Raw genomic sequence first — 25,521 nt, forward strand, 5'->3', positions numbered from 1 at the left:
TCAGAGAGGCATGAATTCTCAGATAAACATGACTCATCTTTTTTATAGCGATCTATGGACTATGAGCAATTTATTTTCTCAAGATAGACAAAGTATATTAATCAGTATATAAGTAGATTAATTAGAAATTAATCTATTTCCCAACAGGAAATAGATGGTACACTCCAAGTGTTTATTTGAAGACATTTTAATAAAGGTTCCATTTATAGATATGTGGTCGGGATTAAGGGAACCAACAATAGGTGTTGTAATAGTCAGTGACTAGCAACAATAAGAGGTCTCTCCCACTTCTAAGCCTGAAGGGACAAGAGGAGAGAACAGTGTTAGAGAATCTACAAGAGCTATAGTCAAATAAGGGGGCTAGTCAACAGAGCTGTGGCTGTAGGAACTTGGGTGCTGCCCAAGCTGCAGCCAGACAAGGAGATGGTAGGGGACAAATAACCTGAACACTGCCCCCTTCTTCCACCCCTCACTGTCACCCCTCCAGATGGCAAGAGAGTTTGAGGGATCCCGTCCATGGGGACAACCCCTTTAAGCCACACAGCAGGGCAGAGAGAGGTAAATAATGACTCTGGAAGAGCAAATGGAGATGACCCAGCAAATGAGAGGAGAAAAACAAAGTAGAATACAAAACTCACATGAGTTTAAATATGTTTCATCAGAGGAGAAGGGCAGAGAAGAGGGAGGGAAGGAAGCCAGGTTGAAGCTCAGCAGATGACATTTCATCCTCATCTTTGAGGACCGGGATATAGGCTAGAGAGAAGGCAATTTGGAGTGCCACAAAATTTTAGCCTACTTTCCTGGAATTGTGGACCCAGAATCTTTGAAAATATGGCTTTTTTCTTTTTCTTTTTTCTTAAGTAATAATCCAATGTTTTCCCTTAATTGTTGAAAAAGTTTCTTGTGACCATGTCCACTTATTTCCATGAAACTGAGGTAAAATAAGGCAAGCATAAGTTTAAGTAGATTGGGTATGACCTCAGGCTTGCGCAATGGAGGAGCCCAGCACTCCCTCAGGTAAATGTTGGCTCCTTGGACCCACTTTCGTGATGGTGTATTCCTACCTGGATATGGTTCTTTGCAGAGATTTTTTTCCCCTGTTCATACATTGGAAGGTTTCTATCCTCTTTCTTCTTTATCATGGTAGGCCTGCCAGTCCACCTACCAGATCCACACTCTCTACTTCCAGTGTGTATGTGTTGTCCTGAAAACTCTTCCAAGCTTCTGGGCCATGGCTTCTTCCTTCCCTTGGTCCCACTCCTCCACACAAAGCCAGATACCCCTCTTGACCTCAGAGCTGCTGCTCAGCATGAGGCAGAAACAGAAAGTTCTGATCTGTGTTGTCCAATATGGCAGCCACTAGCCACCTATGCCATTTAGAAGTGAAATTAATTAAAACTAAATAAAATTTAAAATTTAGCTCCTGAGTCACACTAGCCACATTTCAAGTACTCAAGAGTCACATGTGACCAGTGGCTACCCTATTAGACAGTATGTATGCCAGTTTGAAAGGATGTATGTACCCTAGAAAAGCCATGTTTTAATCCTAATTCCATTTCATAAAGGCAGCCATTTCTTCTAATCCCTATTCAGCACTGTATGTTTGAATCTGTAATTAAGTCATCTCCCTGGAGATGTAATTCAATCAAGAGTGGCTGTTAAACTGGATTAGGTGGAGACGTGTCTCCACCCATTCAGATGGGCTTTGATTAGTTTACTGGAATCCTATAAAAGAGGAAACATTTTGGAGAATGAGAGAGATTCTGAGAGAGCAGAACGACGTAGCCACAAGAAGCAGAGAGTCCACCAGCCAGCGACCTTTGGAGATGAGAAAAGAAAACGCCTCCTAGGGAGTTTCATGAAACAGGAAGCCAGGAGAGAAAGCTAGCAGATGACGCCCTGTTCGCCATGTGCCCTTCGCGCTCAGAGAGAAGCCCTGCCCATGTTTGCCATGTGCCTTCTCGAGAGAGACAGACCCTGAATTTCATTGGCCTTCTTGAACCAAAGTATCTTTCCCTGGATGCCTTAAATTGGACATTTCTATAGACTTGCTTTAATTGGGACATTTTCTTGGCCTTAGAACTGTAAACTAGCAACTTATTAAATTCCCCTTTTTAAAAGCTATTCCGTTTCTGGTATATTGCATTCCAGCAGCTAGCAAACTAGAACAGTATGTAATGTTTCCATCTTTGCAGAAAGTTCCATTGGATAGACTGAGCCAGATGCTTGTGCATGGTCCTGGGTCAGTTAGGGGGCTGGTAACAGGATTCAAAAGCTGTCTTCACCCACAGTGTCCTCTCCTCAATGATAAGTGACTATCTGGCCTATGCAGCCAGCATGATAGTAATAATAGTGATGATGACGATGATAAGAGCAGCCCTCATTTATAGAATTTTTAACATTTGCAAAATACTGTTTTAAATAATTATATCACCTAATTATCATCATAATCCTGAAGAAGACAATATTATCTCCATTTTACATGCAGAAACTGAGGCCAAAAGAAATTAGGTGGCCTGCTCAAGGCCACACAACTGTTATGTTGAATCATATAAAATTGCCAATATTTGGCTGTTTTTGGACTATAAAATAGCCGTTTCATATGGTTCAGCCTCACAGTAAATTCAGTGCCAGGTTTTAAGTCCAGATTGACTCTAAAGCCTGTGCCAAGTTGAACGTGGCTAAGTGTTTGTAGGTGACCACTCTGAAAGCTACTTCATAGGGCTGTTGAATGATTGAATGAGATAATGTCAGTTTTATGCCTGGCATACAGTGGGGCTCATGCAAAGTTAGTTCCTTTTGTTTGAATTCCTTTCCATCTGTCAATTTCCCTCACAGCTGCTTGAGCAGGTATGGCCAGTGAGATTGGGAGGAGGGGACTGCTGCCACTTACCAGAGACCCTCCCAGGGACCCAGAAGAGTTCACTATCTTCACCATGACCTCCCTGCGTGCTAACCCCCCTTCCCATTCCCCTCCCCTTTCTCTCAGGGAATCTCTTCTGCGAGGTGACTCTGGGTCAATTTCTCTGGGCCTTGAGTAAAGAAGGCGTGATGGACACTGACCCTTTCTGATTCCCCACATCCCTTAAAAGCCTTGGCAGCCAGCATTTCCTGAACAAACCCCTCCCCTGGAAGACCTCAGAAGGAGCAGGAAGGTTGCAGGAGGGGAAGCAGGGGGTGGGTGGGACAGGAAGGAGTGGCTGCTGCATCGAGTGCGCTGGAGGTCGCTTAAGCTGTGCTCTAGTCCTATTGCACACATAACTATTTTTGTGATTGAATCTGTCCAGGATCCTCGTTCAAAATTTCTTTCCTTTCCATTTGGCGATAGGGGAAAGAAGTTCCCCTTGGCTGAGGGGCCTGCCGTCTGGGCTGGGTTTTAGGATTTCAGAGTAATTTCCATCCGTATGAGGAAACTTTGTCTCCCAAAAGCAATAGTACAGGGTTGCCATATTTAACAAATGAAAAATACATTATGCCCAGTTAAATTAGAATTTCAGGTAAACAACAAATAACTTTTCAGTAGAAGTATGTACCACGCAATATCAAGGACATGCTTTTATTTAAAAATTATTTGTTTATTATGATGATGATGATGTTAAGGAGGCTTGGGGGTAATAGAGAGATCTAGTTCCCCTTTGCCAACCACACCCTAGATTTACCATCCTAGCTCCTTGTGGGAGGGACCCAGTGACATGATTAAGACCTCTGATTCTCAGGGGTGGTGTCTGGACGATATATCACCTGGTACTGGTTAGAAATGCAAATCCTCAGGTCCCACCCCAGAGCTACTGAATCAGAAATTCTGAGGGTGGGGCCCAGGGACCGTTGCTTTCACAAGCCCTCCAGGTGATGCTGATGCTGTCTGAGACCAGAAGTTTAGATTCAGAGCAACCACTGTAGGGATCAGATAGATCTGGGTCTGAAACCCAGTTCCACCACCGACTGGCTGTGTGAATTTGGATAAGCTATTTAACCTTTCTAGGTCTCTGTTTCTTCCTAGAATACAATACATTATTCAGGTATGTACTGAGGATTAGATGAAGTTATATGATATATATATATATATATATATATATGACCCACCTGTCATTTTAAGAACTCATAAAATGAGTATGCTTATTTTTATGACACAAGTGTAGGCCCTCTGAGACTGATATGATGATCAGCATGCTCAGCCCCACTGACAAGGGCAATCACTGCTCAGGTCAAATGAGGCTTAAATTTCCAGTACCTACATTTCTAGTAGTCCTGTAGAGAGTAAATGGAAGAAAAAGAAACAAGTGACGGGGAGAAAGGACCCATTTCCTGTGGGAATTGGGAGACTCTCTTTCTTTGCTCAGTGCTTGGCCCAGACCAATTTTCCGAAAGGCAGGGTTTTCCTCATGGAAAAGAGCACTGAGAAGTGAGGACAGTGTGGGAACTCCTTGCAAGGGTAGGAGGGAGCAGCACACTTTGGAGTGTTTCATAGCCCCAGCATTCGGTCAAGTCTTGGGGTTCCCAGGTTAACTCTAGACCCAGATTTCGTAACCTCAGCACTGCTGACATTTTGGGTCAGGTCATTTTTTGTTGGAGGGGGACTCTCATGCATTGTTGGAAGTTTAGGAACATCCCTGCCTTGACATACTAGATGCCAGTACTACCCCTATCTTCTCCCCACAGTCATGACAGTTAAAAATGTCTGGACAGTGCTAAATGTTCCCAGGGGTCCAAAATCACCCTATGGTTGAGAACCACAGGTCTAGAAAATTGACTAGAAAACACATTCAAATAATGTCAACTGTCTCAACTGTTTATTGAGAATTTACAAATATTATCTCCAATCCTACCTTGTAAGGTAGGTCTTATTAACTACATTTCATAGTTTGAAGAAACTGAGGCTCAGAGGGTTAAAGTAACTTGCCCCAATCATAGGGCTAGTCAATCTGGGATTCTGATCAAGGCTGGTTAAATTCCAAAGGCCACAGAGTTCTTGCTGCAACACTCTCGCTCTCTGGAAAACTAATATTTTTTTTCCTTCAAAGCAAGGAAAATATTCTGAAGCCTAAAAACATTTATTGAGCTAGGTGCCAAGAGAAGTTACAAGAGAAGTCTAAGATATGGCTCCTGTCGAGGAGTATTCAATGCCATTGCAAAGATCAGACTCTCACATAGAACTCAGAGGAGAACAACAAGAGACAATCTGAGTTTGAGCCTAGAATGACCATTTCTAGAGGCAGAACTCTGTGAACTGAATGCCCTTTATGTATGTTTGTATCAAGTGTGTTTTCACTGCCAATTCTAATAATTAAAAAAAGAAGGAGCGAAATATTCTCAAGTCAACTGAAGTCCATGGGATCTGTATGTCCTATGAAATATTAGTTCTCTTGTCTTGGGGTGGACTGTGAGTTGCTTCTAGCTAAGAACTCAGCCATCTTCTTCTTGGCTCTCTGCATGAGGTCCACCTTTCCCCTCTCCCTCCGTATGGTGGTGTACTCATATGCTTTGAGCTTGCTGTAGTAATCTGAGAACTTGTTGTATAGGATGGAGATTGGCATCCCATTGAGGATGATCCCAAAAGCAATGCAGAGAAAGGCAAAAAGCTTGCCCAGGTGGGTCTCCGGGTACATGTCTCCATAGCCTACCGTCGAAATGCTCACCTGCATAGGAAGGAAGAATGGAATTGTTAGCACCATGAGGGAGGAGAGAAATGAGAAAAGCTGACGGGGAACTGTCCCCTCTCTGTGAAGGTACCTGCGGGTTGTATAATGCTACCCATGGAGTCACCTTTAGGAGGCACCAGAAACTTTACCTACAGGGCTTGTGTCAAAGAAAGAACAAAACAAAAAATTTTGAGCTGGAAGACTTGGGTTTATGTCCCAAATATCCTTTACAGGTTTTCTTATATATAATATGGGGGAAATAATACCTACTTTAAAGAATTGTTAAGAGCATATAAAGTAACCAATAGAGTGCTTGGTAAAGAATTTGTTCAATAAACATTGGTCTTTGCCTCCCTTCAGTTGGGACAGCTTTTGGACAAAGGTCTCTGGGTTTGCCTACACGTTGTTATGTACTGGTAAGAGCTCAGGCTTAGTGCCAGCCATTTCTGTTCAAATCTTAACTCTGACTCTTTCCAGATAAGTGATGTTAGGAAAGACAATCAGATCCTCTAAGCCTTGATTTCTTTGTCTAAAGCAGGAGCATGTATCAAACTCTTAGGATTTTTCTGAAAACCAAATATGATACTGAATAAAAAGCACTCAAGAAAATATCAGGCACACAGAAAGTAAACTCCGTAGTCCTTCTTTCATCTTTAAAATGGAGATGATTATAATATCTCTCAGTTGTTATGCAGTTCAAATGAGATATTTTATATGAAGAAGCTTTAATTGCAAATGTCCAGAAAAACACACTTGTTATTTTGTGAAGGGACTTTTGTGAGACACCACTCACCAGAAAAGATGTTCACTGTGCATGAAATTCTTCCTACCACTTTACACTGCTGTAAATTCCACTAATTAGAAATTTATTTAGGTTAACAAGCTGCTTTTAAAAATGCAGTTACCAGAGGGACTAGTCAGTCAATGCAGTAGACAAAACCCTGGGAAAATCCCTCAGGGCCTGTTTTTTATGCCTCATGTACTAAGATTCCCATTGGTCCCAGACTAGTGGCTAAATTAACAGAAGCTTTCAGGCTGAGCTGTTGTTCACAACCCTTGTGCACTGCCCAACTCCAGGGGACATCATTTGCTTCCTCCATTTGCATGGTTATTGCCATGATTTTGCAGCAGATGGCGGTGTACAAAATCACCTTATTGACCAGTAGTAAAATGGTCATTGGCTTTAAAATGTAAACACATTTGCTTTGATGATGTAGGGTTAGTTTGAATTAAGAAGAAGTGTGATTGACAGTAAGTGTACTTAGAGTGAAATGGAGAAGTGAGCTAGCTGGGTACATCTGGTGGAGCTGATAAGAACCACAGTCCATAAACAAGGAAAGGCTGCCCCTCCTCTTCGGGCATGACCTGCTGCGGGATGTGCTACCTCTTCCTATGGTGGTAGAACATAAGCAGACATCTAAGAGAGGCAGGATGGGGAAGACTACGTCAACGAAGTAGGTATGGTGCGAGACTACATGGGTCTGAATCCACTTCCCAGCTACGTGTCTTGGGCAAGTCACCCAAACTCTCTATGCCTCAGTTTCTACTTTTGAAATGAGGGAAAATAATTGTACCTTCCTCATAGGGTTGTTACAGGAATTGAAGGGGTCTGGCACAGGGTGTGTGAGCAATGATGTTAGTTCTTATGGTTATCAGATCCACAGGCTGTTGAAACCGGCACCTCCCAGGCTACTGCCAAGTGCTGAGTGAAGGAGTTTGAGTGGGGCACCCTAGAACTTGAGAAGAGAATCTCCTTTTCCCACAGTCTGGACCAGAGGGTGATGAGAGGTAGTGATAAACTCAGATCATAGGTTAACTTTAAAGTCTATCTGCATTTGGGTGTATGTGTGTGTGTGCACGCACAGGCATGTGTGCTTCTTGTCATTGGCTCCAGCCAAAAAGAGAAAGAACCTGAGTCAGATTTCTGCCCAGGTGTATAAGCTGAGTAATAGCTTTCATATATCACCAACACCATCAATCACACCTTTGAATGAATGTTTAGTTCAGCCTATTTTTCTCCAGAGGAGGCTTAAAGGGAGTTTGGATTTAGGGGTGAGTGTCAAGAAGGGGTAGCTTTAGAACTTGAGACATTCATGAAAGGCCAAAGTAGAAGCCTTGGAGTAAACCAGTTCCTCACAGTTCTAGCATGTGGGGGTTGAAAGAAGAGAGGAAAGAAAATAATTACGATCAAGTGCCTATTTTAAAATTCTGCTCAAATTTCACAATGGCTGCTTCATTTCACCTCCAATCTCACTTTTCTTTTTCTCAAAAGAAAGAGAATTGGCCTAAAGAATAGTATATATTTAATGTGCATAATATGGTATAAATATCTTTGCATATCTTGGGTCTCTCGTTCAGAAAAAATATCACTTCTGCCAGAAGGCTTTGTGTGACCAGTCCCTACAAATTCATTCCCAATATATTTTATGTATTGTCTGTTTTGTGGACTCAACAAATATTCTGCTTCTTGCTCCTTGTCTCTGATAGGAACTTGGGGTTCCTTGGTTTTAGGGAATCTTTTCTCATTTGTTCCACAGGCCAACCATTTCACCCTGGATAGGCCTTAAAAGTTGAAGGACCCAGGCTGATCCAAGTGACCTCATGGAGTGAGTTCTCATATTAGGAGGAGTTGAGTTTGGAACCGTGAGCAAAACTTCTGCAATCCATCTTATCTTGGGAAAAAAACTGGCTGGCTCAACTACTCTGTAAACTGGAAACTTACCATTCTGTTGAAAACTTACATATCTCCCCTAGCCTTTGTGTCCCAAAAGTCAGAATATGGCCTGCCCCATCAGTTCACCCACTAATAAGCAAATCCTGGCCTGCCAAACATTACAAGGAAGACAAGAATCCAATTTTTCTCCAACTTTTTAGAATGACTATAGTCGAATTTCCCATGCAACAAGGAATACTTATTTCCCTCATAATGAACTAGGCTTAAGTCTCAGTACCCAGTAGCCTGTGCCTTTAGGAATTATGATCCTAGGAAATAAACCTGATTTTTCAAAACTAACTAATATCCTTTCTAGTTTTCCCAAAGAATGTGAGATGGTAAAGACTGATAATTTTGGCTAAAATTATTACACGCCTAAATATATAACTGTCCTTCAAGGAAGTCAGCTTTCTAAAGCTTATACTCATCCCATCCATGCTGTTGTTGCTACAAACACTTTGGGAATTCCTCTTTCAATTGCACAGAAGAACCGGTGGCATGACCCTGATACAAGTGATTTTATCTACCTTGATAGTTAACTCTTGATCCCAATCTTAAATTCAACTGGACCTTGAAAATTTAAAAATATTGAAATCACCCTCAAAATGGTAAAGATTTAGAAGAAGTAAATGGACTTGTCACAGGCTTTGAAGATAATTCCTCAGCGGGATTTCAAGCATGTTTTCATCAGTGGAAGACCCGTTAGGATGAAGTGATGGGTGACCACCTTGAAGAGAACAGCCCTCATCTAGATATTCAAGTTCTGACATGTACGTAAATGGTGCAGTTAGGGGGAAATGTGCAAAATGTAAGGCAAAACCACAAATGCATGTTTGGGGGCTCTATTAATCTAGCCATAGCAATGTACACAATAGAGATACAGTCAGCATCCTCAGCATACTTGGTACTTCTCCCCGCTCTCTACAATTGCCTCATGCCCTGGTCAACAGGAGGATCATAATTTAAAGAGCTAAAAGGCCGTCCCCCCACCCCCTAATCAGGAACTCACTAGATAAAAAGTCATAAAAGCAACTAAGAGTTTTTGCTTCATTTACAGCTCATGTACTATTTATGGAGTTTCCAGGAAAATGTTTAATGCTTTCACTGCCAGATATTTATCTGTTGTTCTTCCATCCCAAACCCAACCCCCTTCTGTAGGTTTTTCTGTAATTCTCCAACTGGAGGCCTGCAGACTATGTTTCCCAGACTCCCCTGACCGCTGTCTTCTGGTTACGTTCTGCCAATGGGAAATGGGCCTAGGAAACTGGAAGTGGGGAAGGGGAGATAAAGGTCTCCATACTTGCTTCTCATTTCTGCCATCATCCCTCCAATAATAGCAGATTAGCTATAGCTCAGGCATCTTAGAGCAGCCCCAGTACCAACACCTTATGGTGTCCTCTTCGGGATCCCTGTAACAGTTACACAGTGGCTCCTCCTCTGTGCTCCAAGGTTCTACCTTCTCCCCTTTTCTAGGGGAGATACCTATTTTCCTCAGTTCCCTCAGTTCTAGGGCTGGTACCTATTTTTCCAATTTACCAATCTTTGGGTTATCTCAGCTTTCCCCTTTTGCTCTTCCAGCTTTCTAATACCTATGTATCTATTTCCCTATCCCTGTTTGAAATACCCAGTATGGTTTGTTTCCCTGACTGTAACCTGACTGATTCACTTTCCAAAGGAGTCTTCTCAAAATGTTCAACCAATCAATAAAAAAAAAAGAAAAGAAAAAAAGGAAAGCATCACAATAATATTGTAAGAGTCCCCTATTTGCAAGGGAATGTTAACATATTTTAGGGAAACAAAGATGGTAGCAAATTCTTTGTGGGTACAGGCACCTGATGCCTCAGCTAAAAGGTAAATTTTTATTTTTGAAGGGTTTTTGTTAGTTTTTGCAGGAATGAGTTTATGACATAGTTTCTTTTTTGGTTTCTATAGTTCTAGCTTGTTCTGCAAAACTCAGAAGGAAGTGGTTTGTTGAATGGTCCAATTGCCCTTTCTACTTCAAAACATACCCACATAGGAGACCAGTGATTGCAGCTTCATCATAGAGCTCATTGTTCTTGCTGAGCTGTGCCATGCATTTCCCACACCCATGCAAGCTGGGCAGCCCCACCATGGCTGGACATACTCCAGACGTAGGTCTGTTTGAACACTCAGAAGCTCTCCCAGGCAGGAACAGCTGGCCCTTTTGTATGTATCACAGTCTCTCTCTTTTCTCCAGTAGAGAAGGAATCACTTCTGCTATTTTCCCTACAAATAAATCTGGAAGCAAAGGTTATTGCTTCCCCGTGATAAAGACTATGAACCATTCAGATACAATAGCTTCTATTTATTGCAGACCTACTACAGACTAGCATTTTACATATGTTTCCTATTGCATTTATGCTCATAAATAACCTCCACTTGATAGACCCATAAGACAGGTCTATCTTATATTCTAATGCGTGAGCATTTGTAGATGTAACAGTCCATGGTGGATTTGACTTGCAGCTGTAGGGAAATTCACAAAAATGAAAATCACTGTATTTCTTTTAAAACCCTGAGTTGAATTACAGGGGAAGGTTGCAGGATCCTTGGCATAGAGAGAGCGACAATTGTTAAAAGCAAGTCAGATTTGGAGTTGTCTGTGTGTACTTAAAATAGAGTACTGAAAACACAGAAGAATAGATTAGAGAATCTGTCTCTCATGCAGGTTGAATATGCCAAAATGGGTACAGCACTAGCGGGAAAGAAGAAAATACCAAGCATGTTTTTCTTTATCTCATCTTTAAAATTTCAGTTTATGAGTATAGTTTTCTGATGTGCGTAATGTATCTGAGCAGTAGGATATTACTGTAGCACAATGATTGTATCACTGGATCTAATTCTTCCTCTATCCTCTATCTCAGTTCTTTGTCATATAACTTTGCAGTGTCCTCCTACAGTGGGTGGGTTAACATGCCCTGCCCCTTAACTCTGAGTTTGATCTTGTGACTTGCTTTGGCCAGTGGATCGAACAAATGGCATAAATAGAATCACATAAAGTGGTTGCATGATTGGGCTTACCGCCTCTTTCTTGCCCTTTGCCACCACCACGGATACATGCCTGCTGAAGGATGAGAGACATATGGTCCCATCTCCCCCTCCACCCTGTTGTAAGTCAGCTTACCATCAGACATGTGAGTGGGACCAGGAACGTTAGAATTTTCTAGTTGACCTCACCCTAATTCACCGACTTGAAAACTCATAAGCTAAATAAACGCTCACTGTTTTAAGCTACTGAGATTTTGGATATGATGCAGCATTACTGTGGCAATAAATAACTAATAAAATTATATGATTTGTAAAACACATTTATCACAGGTGTTCTGTGCTTGAAATTGTTTACATTGTAAGGTATATGATCAATAATTTGGTTGGATACCATTGGATCAGCGTAACTTGCAGGATTCTACTTCTCAGATTCTTATGTCTGTTTAGACATGTGCATTCAGACAAGTTTCTTCCTATTGTTCAAATTTCAGCTCACATACCATCTTCTCCCAGAAGACTTTCTGATTATGCCATTTTTCTACTACCCAAGTCATTCTCTATCTTATTATCCTACAAAGGACACATCAATATCTGAAATTACTTATTACTGGTTTTTCTCCACTAGAATGTAAGCTGAACTATGGAAGGAACCTCATTCTTATTTTCCTTCCTTCTGCATCCCTAGTGTTTAGAACACTTGGCACATTGGAAGTACTCAAAAAGATTTTTTTGTTCAGTGAATAAAATGGTTTTTGGTGAGTTACATAAAGAATTGGTCCTGATGTCTTGCATCTTTTCACTTTGCATCTTTATATAGGAAGAAAGGCATTTTCTCCATGTCTTTTGACAGTGTTCTTCTCTCTTTGTTCTATAGTGTTTATGAACCCTTGGTACACAATATAAAATGTAATCCAAAGTATAGAGAAGAACTGGAGTAATAATATATCAGCCATGGAGATTAAAGCAGTCTTAGAATTTTCTAGAGGAGTTCCTCCTATTGTTTTCCTAGTATAGTTTAGAAAAAATACAAAATTATCACTCTTTTATCTAAGTTTTAATGATTTTTACTGGTATAAATAATTCTTGGAGAATAAAAGGGACAAAGGCTAGAATTGCACATGCTAAGGATGGAACATGCAAAATTTGGTCTGTGAAAATCGTGTCTGATAGAAGTAATGGCTTCAAAAAAAAAAAACCTCACATTGGCAAAAACTGTAAATGGCAAAACTTTTTATGGATAAAATGTGTAGGGCCAAGCAATTTTTGTTGTAAAATTTATGGAAAACATTGATTTATTTTATTTTTTTTCAAAACATTGATTTTATTTCAGTCAAAATAAAAAGGTGAAATTTTGGAAGTTTTAAACTTTATTGTCCACTATACAAATCAAGAAATAAAATGGAATCAATGGGCACTTACTTCAGGAAATTCTGTTTGTTATTTTATTTTAAATAGAAACCTAATATTAGTAATTGAATTTTTTTTTGTATGCTGTATGGTGGGGGCACATTTTATTCTTTTTCCATGTGAGTGTCCTGTTACTGCAGCACCATTTGTTGAATTTTTGTCTGTTTTCTTGTTTGTTTTGGGGAAGTGCATGGGCTGGGAATTGAATGCAGGTCTCCCACATGGCAGGTAAGAATTCTACCACTGAATGACCCTTGCATTCTTTAGAATTCTTATCAAAGTCTTCATATTAGTATACAAAAGTAAAAACTGCAGCCTTGTAAGATATTCTGATGAATGGAAATTTGACTCTGTAAAACTTTGTCTTATATTGTTAGCAGGTGGATTTGCTCTTTCTCCTTCCTGCTTTACTCACCCAAAGTAAATGCCACTTTCTAGGGACAAATCATCTTCCATCAGCTCCATCTGTAGACACAGTTTATCTGCTATGGGATGACCTTCTGCCTTTTGGCATATGATCGGCACTTGGCTAGCTTTTGGGAGGAGCCTAACGTCACCCTGTCACTGAAGAAAGTGCATAAATCCTGGTGAATGTATGAGCTCTCTGCTTTCAAGGAAGGAAGACTAACTGAATGGTAGAGCTCTACAAGTTCAACCTCCCTTTTAGAGATGAGGAGACTGAGGACAGGGGAGTGGTGGGGCATAGTGTCATAGTTAATTACCCAGGGTCACAGTTAAGTATTGGCAGGTCCAGGATTAGAATCAGGGGCTCTAACACTTCCCCCTACACTGTAAATAGCCCTAGGTTGTTTTTTCTCAGAAGTTCACTCCAGACTGTAGGTTCTGACATATCCAATGTTAAATGTGAAAATACCTGCTTTCTATATGGGAAAATTGGTTGTATTTGTTTAACATCTTTAAATTATTATAAATAATCTATTTTTAAAAAAGAGAAATAAGGAAGCAATACATCCATTTTCTTTCCTATGCACACATGACAACTTATACAGTGATATAGCAAATCCAAATCAACATTTTATTTCTAGAGATTGAGTCTAGCACACCAGAAATAGAAATATTTGAGTAAGTGGCATAAATTGTTATTAAAAAAGGCTGTCAAAGAAAATAATGACAAATAAAACTGATCCATTAAGTGTACAAATTAAGTAAAGTATGCAAAAGAACTAAAGTTTCAAAGAAGCAGTGCTGGGGTATGGAAAGGGCTTGGATTTTGGGGATGGACAGGCTTGAGTTTCAAATCCTGGCTCTGCCACCTCTGGCTGTGTCCACACTCAAACTTTCTGCCCCTTAATTCCTCAAGTTATAAAATGGGGTCATAATACCTGGTCCTGAAAGAAATTTCATGAAGTTGGAGCAATTTTCAGCTTTAGATGTTTCTTTCCACACTCAGATTTATCTACAAGTAGGGACAGTAGATTTTTAGTAGGGTCAATTTTTCTGAGCAAGTTTTACTTCTTTCCTGCCTAAATGTACCACTGAACTGTGACCCTGGACCCTCCCTGTGCCCGAGTTTCCTTCAGAAATGGAAGCCATGTCTAGCTTGCTGTTCCCTGATTTTAAAACCGTAATGGCAACCACCACACAGTGTTGTGATGCTGAAATGAGATGAACTTTATAATCTACTTAACACAATAGGTGCTCAGTAGCGGCAAACAACGACAAATAATGATAAAGCTTCCAACGTACATGAATAATCATCCTTGTTAAAATGCACCTGTTAAAGGGTTTAAGACTAAATCTAGGTTTGGAGATTCCTAGGAGCAAATCAAGTTTAATTACTTACTGGATTATAGTATTTCTGCTTTTTCTAACCCTTTACCCCCACTGCTACTTCCAAATGACTCAACTGCCCCTGACCGCACTTGCCTTGCTCCCTTGGCTTGTAAACTAGAGGCAGCTATGAAGTCGAGAAAGTAGCGGTCCTTCTGCAAAGCAGGGGAAAGGATCAGGGCTTTGTCCCAGCGGCTGATATATAAGGAAAGGGAGGACCAGAGTCTGGGGCTGGGGAGGACGGTGGGGAGGGCCAAGGGCCGAGAGACTCACCGCGGCCCACCACCAGGCGTGGGGGATGCTGGTGAAGTTGGTGCCGGGCACATCGTGTTCCACAGAGTAGACGGCTGCAGAGAAGGCAAAGATGCCCACAGTGATGAAGAGCAGCAGGCAGCCCACCTGCTGGTAGCACTGGCACACCGTGAAACCAAAGGCGCGCAGGCCAGTAGAGTGGCGCGCCAGCTTGAGGATGCGGAAAATGCGCAGGAGGCGCATGATGCGCAGCACCTGACCCACCTTGCCCACGCGGTCCATGGTCTCGAGGTCGTGCTCCCGCAGCGAGCCCTTGCTGTGCCGCTGGTCCTCGCCCGTGAAGCACTCGAGCAGCAGCTGCAGGTAGAGCGGCAGGATGGCCACCAGATCCACCAGGTTGAGGGCGCTGCGCGCGAAGCGCCGCAGGTCCGGCGTGGAGGCAAGGCGCAGCAAGTACTCGAGCGTGAAGAAGGCGATGCACAGCATCTCCACGTGCTCCAGGATGGGCCGCGGGTCGCCTCCACTCAGGCCCTGCACTTCCTGCTGCCTCATCTCCTCCACAGTGTTGAGCACCAGCGCCATGACGGAGATGAGCACGAAGAGGCTGGAGGCCACCCCTACGGCCTTGGCGGCCACGGACGAAAAGGGCTTCTCCATGAGGTTCCAGAGGCGGCGCCGCTGCGGGCCGTAGAAACGCATGTCCCGGAAGAGCTCTTCGGCCTCCTCGACCTGCGCCTGAGCGCGGAGCTCGCGCTGGATCTTGAGCTGCTCGTTCAGCTCGTCCCGCCGTTCCTCGAAGCAGATGCGGCAGCAGCGTGGCGTGTACTTGAGGCGCACGCCCCAGTACCCTAGTTCCTCCACGAAGTGGAGCGGGCACAGTTCGTCGCGCACGAGTAGCACACCGGAGGCGTAGAAATTGTAGACCAGCTGGAAGACCGCCGGGTCCCTGTCGAAGAAGTATTCGTCCGCCTGCGCTTCGTAGTCGTCGCACAGGCCTAGCTGGCGGCTGAGGCTGGTGGCGGTGGCCAGGCGGCCCAGGCGCGTCTTGGGGTAGAAAGCCAGGTCGCGGTAGTCCAGGCGGTAGCTGCGGCCGCCCACGTTCACGTTTAGGGTGGACGACAGCACTGGAGGGTCGGTGCGGCGGTCCGGCTGGGCTGTGGTGGCCTCTTCTGCCTGCTGGACCTCCTCGTCTGGGTCGTCCTTCCACTGATCCTCTTCCTCATCGTCCTCCTGGATGTAGTAGTTATAGTTGCCCTCGGTCCACAGTTGGATGCTGGCCTGGGAGCCGGCGGATTCTCCCACGGAGCAGATGCTCCTGCGGTGTTGGCTGCCCTCTGCGTGGAGCTCCTCTGCACTCTCGGGAGTGTTCCAGGGTTTGTAGTTCCAAGACCGCCTCCTCTCGCTCGGTTTCAGCATGGCCAGGAGAGGTGGGCCCTTTGCTTTGCCTACCTGGTTGTCCTAGGATCCCTGCCCTGCTCACTGCCAGAAGGGTGGCTGATCACGTGCCTTGTACTATTTCAGGGAGGCCAGCCTGGACCAGCGCATGCAGGGTCCCGGGCATAGCGCTCAGAGCTGCTCTTCCCCAGTCCCAGGGCTTACGGGATCTAAACACAGACACGGACAGCTGTTGACTGCTCTAATCGTGCTGATTGGGAAGAAGCAAGTGTTAGGAGGGATTTGGAGCCTCTTAGCCTGTTTCCTCCCCCTCTCCCTCCATTCTCTGAAGGAGAGGAGGATTATGTGGTCTTAAATCTGTAGATAATCAGAAAGCAGAGATTATTGCTAATAAAAGTGTTGGCCAACCTTGCCCTTAGGAAATGCTTAATGCTAGTGTGCAGAGATGAATGTGGAAACCTGTGTCTTTAGGCCCAACACCAAAGCTCTTGTTTCTCACATTTTCATTAGAGAAGTTGTAGGTTTACAGAAAACCATGGAAAAAATATTGTACCATATACCTCCCCTACTCCATTAGTAAGATTTTGCATTAGTGTGGTTCCTTTGTTACAATTGATGACAGAATATTAGAATTGAACTATTACGTACTCCATAGTTTATAATTAGGGTGTATCTTTTTTTACATATACCACCCTATTCCTAACATCTTACATTAGTGAAGTACATTTGTTACAATTGATAAAATAACATTTTGATTTTATTTTTATTTTACCATAGTCTATTGTTTACAGTAAGGGTCACTGTGTTATATAGTCCTATTTTATCTTTTAATTTTTATTTTAGTAATATATGTATGATCTAAAATTTCCCCTTTTAACCATATTCACGTATATATTTCAGTGCTATTAATTACACTTACAATGTTGTGTTACCATCACCACCATCCATTTCCAAAACTTTATAATCAGCCTGTATAAATTAAGCATTAACTTCCCATTCCCTACTCCCAACCCAGACACTGGCAACCTATATTCTATATACTAACTCTGTGAGTTTGCTTATTCTAACTAGTTCCTATCAGCGAGACAATACAAGTTGCCCTTACAGTCTGGCTTACTTCACACAAAATAATGTCTTCGGGGTTAATCAACGTCACATGTAGCAGGACTACACTCCTTTTTATAGGCTGAATAAATACTCCATTGTATGGATATACCACATTTTGTTTATCCAGTCACTGGTTGATGAACACTTGGGTTGCTACCATCTTTTGGTAGTTATAAAAAATGCATCCATGAACAATGGTGTGCACATATCTGAGTCCCTGATTGCAATTCTTTTGGGGTATATACCTAGTAGATGGCTTGCTGGGTCATGTGGTTATTCTATGCTTAGCTGTCTGAGGAAGTGCAAAATTGTCTTCCACAGCGGCTGCACCATTTTACATTCCCAACGACAATGGAACAATGTTCATATTTCTCCAATACTTGTATCTTTCTGGGCTTTTTTCAGTAGCCATTCTAGTGGGTATGAAATGGTGTCTTATTGTACTTTTTTTTTTTTTTTTTTTTTTTTTTTTTTTTTTTTTTTTAAGGAAAGACAGAGAGAAGGAAGGAAGGATAGAAGGAAGGAAGGAAGGAAGAAAGGGAAACATCTTTAAACATTTTCTGGTTTTATTGTATTCTGTTTCTCCGTTTTTGTTACATGGGCTGGGGCCGGGAATCGAACCGAGGTCCTCCGGCATAGCAGGCAAGCACTTTGCCCGCTGAGCCACCGCGGCCCGCCCTGTACTTTTGATTTGCATTTCCCTGATAGCTAGTGATGTTGGCCACCTTTCATGTGGTTTTTAGCCATTTGTATTTCCTCTTCTGAGAAATGTCTACTCAAGGCTTTGTCCATTTTTTAATTGGGTTGTTTGTCATTTTCTTGTTGAGTTGTAGGCTTTCTTTATATATTCTGGATGTCAAACCATTATTGAATATGTGGTTTTCAAACATTTTCTCCCATTGCGTAGGTGGTCTTTTCACTTTTGTGTTTAGACTAACGACGTACAAAACTTTTTAATTTTGATGAGATCTCATTTATCTATTTTCTTTTCTTTTGTTGTTTTTGCTTTGGGTGTAAAGTCAGAAACTATTGCCTAAGATGATAATCTACATTTTCTTCTAGGAGTTTTATAGTCCTGACTTTTATATTTAGGTATTTGATCCATTTTGAGTTAATTTTTTCTCACTGTTCATGGTTTATTTGGTGTTTTAGAAGGTGTGGCATTTGGATAGTTGGTTGCATTGCTTATAGGTAAATCTATATACATTACATGGCAGCGCACACTATGATACATTTGGTACACAAATAAGATCCTTTAGAACAGTAACGCACAAGACGTGCAATATTGGATTTAAACCTTGGAATCTAGAATGTGATTGATTTGGGGGAAAGAAGATGGACCCAGCTGGTTGGGTGAAGGAACAAAAAGATATATAACATACAGTAACCATACTTTCTTCTGATTTGAAAGGCAGCTGCAGTATTTGCACCATTGGCACTGGGCCTCAGAGGTGAACTGTTTTATATTAACCAGTTTGGGACTAGACAAGATAAGTATCATCTCCAGCATCAGGATATAGCTGTAAGGTTTTATGAAATATTCTTACTTCTAACTTTAAGAAATTGATGTTTTCCCTACATCATGTTAATACTACTACTTTAATCATAGATCAGATAAAAAGGATAACATGCACGAACCCCAACTAAAATCCCGTGTAACCTAGATAGTGAAGTGGTACAACATTAGGAGACTTTAAAATTGCAGCTTTTTGGGGATCCTCCAAAGTGTATCTGCACTTTTCTTTTTCTTTTTCATTTTGGTTTATCTTCTTTTCCCTTTTAATTGTGAAAGCTTGCAACATAAATCTTCCCATCCCAGCCTCTCCAAACATACCATTCGGTGGGATTGATTACATTCACGATGTTGCAGTACTCTCACTACCATCCCTCTCACTTGCCCTTCATCCCAAACAGAAACCCTACACTCGTTTTGCCTTAATTCCCCATGGCCCCTTACCCCACCTCTGGTAACCTGTACTCTACTTTGACTCTATGAGTACATATTCTCTGATATTTTCTTTGTGTTACCATGAGACTTAAATTTAACATCCTAAACCTATAACAATATCGTTTGCTTTGATACTAACTTAACATCAATAGTATACAGAAGCTATATTGCTATACCCCTCCGAACTCCCCATCTTTATGTAGTTCTTGTCATGTATTACTTACATTATGAGTCCAGAACCCCTGATTGATCATTACATTTTGTGCATTTGCCTTTTAGAGCCTGTAGGAAGTAACAAATAAAAAAATACAATCGTACTGGTATTTATATTTACCATGTCATTATCTTTTGTGGAGATCTTTATTTCTTCATATGGCTTCAATCTATTGCCTCATGTCCTTTTCTTGCAACCTATAGCATGCCTGTTAGCATTTCTTGTAGGACTGATCTAGTGATGACAAAGTCCTTCAAATTTTGTTTATCTGGGAATGTCTTAATCACTCTTTCATTTTTGAGGGGTTTTTTTTTTTTTTTTGACAGTTTTAGATACAGAATTCTTGGTTGGCAGGTTTTCACTCTCAGCACTTCAAGTATATCTTCACATGGTACACATTGGTATACTTAGTGGAGTCCCATAAGTTCCTCAGGCTCTGTTCACCTTTCTTTACTCTTTTGGCTCTTTCTTCTTTTCAGTAGAAAGGATGGTGTCATCTTCAAGTTTACTGATTCTTCTGCCAGCTCCGATTTGCTGTTGAACCCTTGTGGGGAATTTTAAATGTCTGTTACTGTAGACTTCAGCTGTGTTTGGTTCCTTTTCACAATTTCCATCTCTATCTTTTTGGTTTCCTCTCTTGTATTACTTTGTTTCCTTGAGCTCTGTGAACATTTTCTGACCTTTTCTTTTATGTCTTCCTTTGGCATGTTCCAGGTTTGGTTCTCCTCACTGATGGCTTCTAAGGCTTTAAAATGCTCCTTTGGTCTGGACCATCACTTCTTGTTACTTTGGATGTTTTGCCATCTTTCATTGAAAGCTGGACATTTTGGTATTTTAGTGAGTTATCACTGGAATTTAGACTTTGAAGAGTCTATTCTTTAAGCTTGTATCCAACTAATGTTATCACAGAGCTTTCCTTGAATGCCAGAAGCTACCAAAGAAAAAAGGAAAAAAAGGAAATACCTTTCCCACTTTTTGCACTTTTACTTATGCCAATGCTCTCCTTAAATGCTTAAGCATGCAATGAGATTAGAGAATAGCTTCAGGTCAAAGCTGGTGCTTCCGTGGTTCTTTCTGCAAGTGCCTGTTGTCTTGGGCATGTACATGTGACCCTAAGAATTCCCCTTTTACATGGATATAAATGTCCCCTCTCAGGAAACAGTTTCTTCGCGGTCCCAGGCACTACACTTTATGTTCTACAGCCTGCAATCCCTTGGCCCAAACACCATGATTAGACTTTCCCACAGCATTCTGTATGACGCCTCTGTGAACTGCCTTCTGCACACAGGACAAGTTCTGGGACAGCTAGTCCCACAGGCTTCCACCAGACAGATTGGGTCAAACACACATGCTCCCTGTTTGTGGGTGAAGCTTACTTTGTTCCCTCCTGAACTGGGACTAGGAATGTGCACCAGGATCATGGGGGCTGGCTCCATGCTGAACTGGTGAGGGACTGGGAGGGACTGGTGAGGGACTGGGCGAGCTATGGTACCACGAGATCCCACCTCTCTTAAAGATATTTTTCTTGATTCAGCACTCACTCTATTTCTGCAGTCCTTCATGTATTTTTTGAAGTTTTTAGAACGATGTTGCTGCCATTTCTTGCTGCCTGGTCAAAGCTTCTGTCAGAGTATGGAGCCCTGATGCTTGATCGGGGTGGGGGTTGATTGCTCTCTGCTCTTTATTTGTAAACACTCTCCTGACTGTGGCCAGATTGGGACTCTTTGGCAACAGGCAGACATTTGTGAGCATGGGAATCTCTGCACTTCTCTTTAATCAGGCCTCTTCTTCAGGAATCAGAGTCACCTGGACAACATCTGAGATTCAGTCTGTCCCAAGATGTAGGGAACACTTAGGGATGCGATTTTTTTTTTTTTAATTTCCGAGACCATTAATCATGGTGAAAACTGGATGCACTTGCTTAAGATTCTTCGTCATGCTTTCTGCCAAATCTACCACAGTCAGCCCATTGGCCCAGGCGGTGTAAGTAACCGTTCAGTTTGATCAGTTCATAAGCACTGTTAACCACCTGTTTGTGAACCTCTTTCCGCTGTTCCTTATTGGCATCAGCACTTGAATCAGGGTGCAAACTCAGGGAGACCCCAGCAACATTCACTCCACTCCATACAGGCACACTAGAGTCTCCACACCCCATACTCCCCGAGAACCCAGCTATGAGAGCTAAATGAGTGAACTCCCCGCCTCTCTCACATTAGGTAACAGAACCGGGCTGAAGCCAGATTGCAACAACTTCCAATAACATGGTTTTGGAAAAGCCACTTATTTTCCAAGTCACATAGGTCAAGATATCTACTGGATTGGAAACAATAAGCAACTTGTAGTTTGGGCTGTATTTTACATGAAGAATGATGAATTTAAAGATGTTCATGTTACATTGGACTAAATTAAGATGGCTTTCTCCTTACTGATGTATCCCAGCTGTGATAATAACCAGCTTGGAGTTTGCAGTCACACTATAGTCTTTGCCAGAGACAATTTTTGGTGTTCTAAGGAAAAGGCTACTGTGTTGGAGAGCCATCATCTTTCCCTTCAATTTGTGTTCCATGACATAAACAAGTGCAAGTTCATCTGCCAGTGTCTTCATTAAGATACTGATGGTACAGGGCATGCCAGAATCACCAACCCCAACAACTATATTCTTATTCTGAGGAGTCTGTTCTTCCGTAAGAAAATTCTGATTCAGCTAATCTTTGAGAGTTGTCATTTTAGACTTGTAATGGAAAGGAACTGGGACTACATGTCAAGGTGACATCTGTGGCACTGGGTGGGTAAATCCAGACTCAGCAACAGCAGCTTTGGACTCTTGAGTTAATTTCTGTATAAGGTCTGAGAAAGGAGTCCTCCTCTATTCTTTTGCATATGGATATCCAAGTCTCCCACCACCATCTATTGAAAAGACTGTTCTTTCCCAATTGAATAGACTTGGCAGCCTTGTCAAAAATCAATTGACCGTAGATATGAGGGTCTATTTCTGAACTCTCAATTTGATTTTATTGATCAATATATCTATCCTTGTGCTAATTGCATACTGTTTTGATGTCTGTAGTTTTGTAATAAGCTTTAAAGTCAGGAAGTGTGAGTCCTCCAACTTCATTCTTCCTTTTCAAGATGTTCTTGGCTATATGGCATCTACTACTTATTAAAATGTACTTTGAAATTTATTGTTTTTTTTTGTATGTATGTTATATTTCACAATAAAAAATGTTTAAAAAATAATCTATTGCATACTTTCCCCTCTTTCTTCTACTCTTCTACTTGATATTAGTTGATAATATAATTTTTCTTAGGGTTACAATATTGCTATTACTTTATCAATGCTAATGCTCTGCTTTGATCTTGAGATGTAAAAGCTAAGGGACTCTGTGAGCCTTAAACTTCTCACACTTTCTTTCCTCATAACTTCCCAACTATTGCTATTCAAATGTTTTATAGTCAGCATTTGTGACTGTTTCATTTTGACTTCGGGTTGTATCCTAAGTCTTTCAATAAAACAGCTTCATGTTTACCACCAGTATCACTACCAAAGTCTTGGATTCATCTGTTTGTTGGCTGAAGTACATCCTATGATAGTGTCTTCAAGTAGGACTTATAGGTACAAAAATTACTAAATTCTTGCACCTTCAAAAATGCTTTGCTGTGGACATTTGGGTAGTTAAAATTCTAATGTCATACTTTCCTTGAATAATTGTAGACATTGCTCCCCTGTTTGCCAGCTTGCATATTTTGGTGGTGAAGTCTGAGAACAGTCTGATTCTCCTCACAATATATGCCATGGCCTTTTGTCTAAATGTGGACCAGATTTCTTTTTCTTTATATTTGAAATCCAATAATTTTCCTAGGATATAATTTGTTGACTATTATATGTCAGATTTTTCTGAGTCCTATGCTCTTTCAATCTATAGATCTAATTCCTCTTTTATTTTATTATACCTTTAAATATAATCGTTCTGATGCATTATTTAGTTTCATCTATTTTTAAGTGCAATTACATGGATATATTTACACATCATACAATCCATCTAAAGTATACAGCCAATGGCTTACCATACCATCACATAGTTGTGCATTCATCACCATAATCAATTTTAGAACAGTTTCATTACTCCAGAGCAGAAATAAAAATAAAAAGGAAACCAAAACATCCCATATCCATTCTGATGCATTATTTTTGATTCACTCAAATATTCATATGTTGAATCTCCTATGTATGTGTGCTGGTGTGAAAGGATGTATGTCCCCTAGAAAAGCCATGTTTTAATCAAAATCCAATTTCATAAAGGTAGAATAAGCCCTATTCAATTCTGTATGTTTGAAACTGTAATCAGATCATCTCCCTGGATGATGTGATTTAATCAAGATTTGTTGTTAAGCTGGATTAGGTGATGACATGTCTCTACCCATGTGGGTGGGTCTTGAGAAGTTTCTGGAGTCCTATAAAATATAAAAAAAGGAAACATTTTGGAGAATGAAGGAGATTTGGTGAGAGCAGAGAATGCTGCAGCACCATGAAACAGAGAGTCCATCAGCCAGTGCTTTGGAGATGAAGAAGGAAAACGCCTCCCAGGGAACTTCATGAAACAGGAAGCCAGGAGAGAAAACTAGCAGATGACACTGTGCTCACCATGTGCCTTCTCAGATGAGGGAGAAACCCTGAACTTCATCGGCTTTCTGAACCAAGGTATCTTTCCCTGGATGCCTTTGATTGGACATTTCTATAGACTAGTTTTAATTGGGACATTTTCTCGGCCTTAGAACTGTAAACTAGCAACTTATTAAATTCCCCTTTTAAAAGCCATTCCGTTTCTGGTATATTGCATTCTGGCAGCTAGCAAACTAGAACAGTATGTTTTTTCTTTCTATTGTCTTTCTCTTTAATCCTTATTTTCAGTTATTCTTCCCACCTTTCTTAATCCCATCTTTCACGTCTGTACTTCTGTATTTGTAGGTTTGTACTACTTCCAATTTGGTCTTCATTAATATATTGTTGTTCTCAATCTCTCTCTTGTGCCAGCTCATGTTTCCCAGTCTTTCATCATTTTACAATAACTCCTGTGAACTTCTGCATCTCTGCTTTGTGTTCTTATTTTATAAAGGTGATTTTTTGTTGTTGTTTCTTACATTAAGACTCTTATCATTTACACAGTTCTCTTTAAATATGGCAAGACTTGTTTTATTCCTTGTATGATCCTTCTTCATTTGCTTCTCCTTGGTTCTAAACCTGGTCTAGGGAAGTTCCTCCTAACAGCATATGCATTTATTTATGTTGTTGCAAATAAGAGATAGCTTATTTTCACTTCCAAGCATGCCACTTACTTGAAAGAGAATAATTTTAAAATTTATTTGAAACTGAGAAGCTGAAGAATTCTCTTTTTACAGCTTCTTATCTCCTATTTACACAACTCTGCTTTTGGAAACTGTTTTCCTCTGTTATGTGGTATATGATTTCATAAACAGATCTGCTAAGATCTGTTTTTTTTTTTTTTTTGAGGGGGGGATAAGGAAAATATCAACCTTACCTTATTAAACCCCAAATTCCTTGAGCAGGACTTTTCCAGGTGGATAAGAGAGGAGGAGATTCTAGGTGAAGAGACCAGCCGGTGCAGAAGTTGAGAAACTTGAAAACAGCAAGATGTGTTTGGGGAATTGTGAATGGTGCGTTATGGCTGCTGTATAAAGCTTATGATGTAGAATAGCAGAAGATAAATTCAGATAGGTAGGTGAAGGCTAGGTTGCAGAGGACTAGTCAAATTACAAAATGACTAAAAGTTCATAGACTCCAGAGATATTGCCACCAAACAGGAGAAAGAACCATCCTTTGAAACTTTGAATGAGGAATATGATCTCTCCTTTTGCTGATACAAATTCTGTTGGATGTTCTTTTATTTAAATTGATAAATTTTAACTATACGTAAAAGCTGGTGAAACAGATTACAGTTGCTACAGCATCTGTACCTGCTACTAATGTTATTCAGCTTCCAATGGGCTTCAGACCTACAGGCTTATTATAAAGCCTCTCGCCAGGCTT

The 25,521-nt window shown here is 41.2% G+C and overlaps 1 protein-coding gene and 1 pseudogene across 1 annotated transcript; both read right to left on the reverse strand.

The window, feature by feature from the left end:
* Window positions 1-4,820: 4,820 nt before the first annotated feature.
* On the reverse strand, window positions 4,821-16,252 carry KCNV2 (potassium voltage-gated channel modifier subfamily V member 2). Its single transcript, XM_077134732.1, has 2 exons — window positions 14,833-16,252; window positions 4,821-5,636 (listed from the first exon to the last, which is right to left on the reverse strand). Exons 1-2 carry the CDS (start codon window positions 16,225-16,227, stop codon window positions 5,355-5,357), a joined length of 1,677 nt encoding a protein of 558 aa, XP_076990847.1. The 5' UTR covers window positions 16,228-16,252; the 3' UTR covers window positions 4,821-5,354.
* Window positions 16,253-19,006: 2,754 nt separating this feature from the next.
* LOC143661130 (L-lactate dehydrogenase A chain-like) lies at window positions 19,007-22,200 on the reverse strand (annotated as a pseudogene).
* Between the last annotated feature and the right edge of the window lie 3,321 nt (window positions 22,201-25,521).

This window comes from Tamandua tetradactyla, chromosome 2 (genome assembly GCF_023851605.1).
Source record: "Tamandua tetradactyla isolate mTamTet1 chromosome 2, mTamTet1.pri, whole genome shotgun sequence".
Classification (NCBI taxonomy): Eukaryota; Metazoa; Chordata; class Mammalia; order Pilosa; family Myrmecophagidae; genus Tamandua; species Tamandua tetradactyla.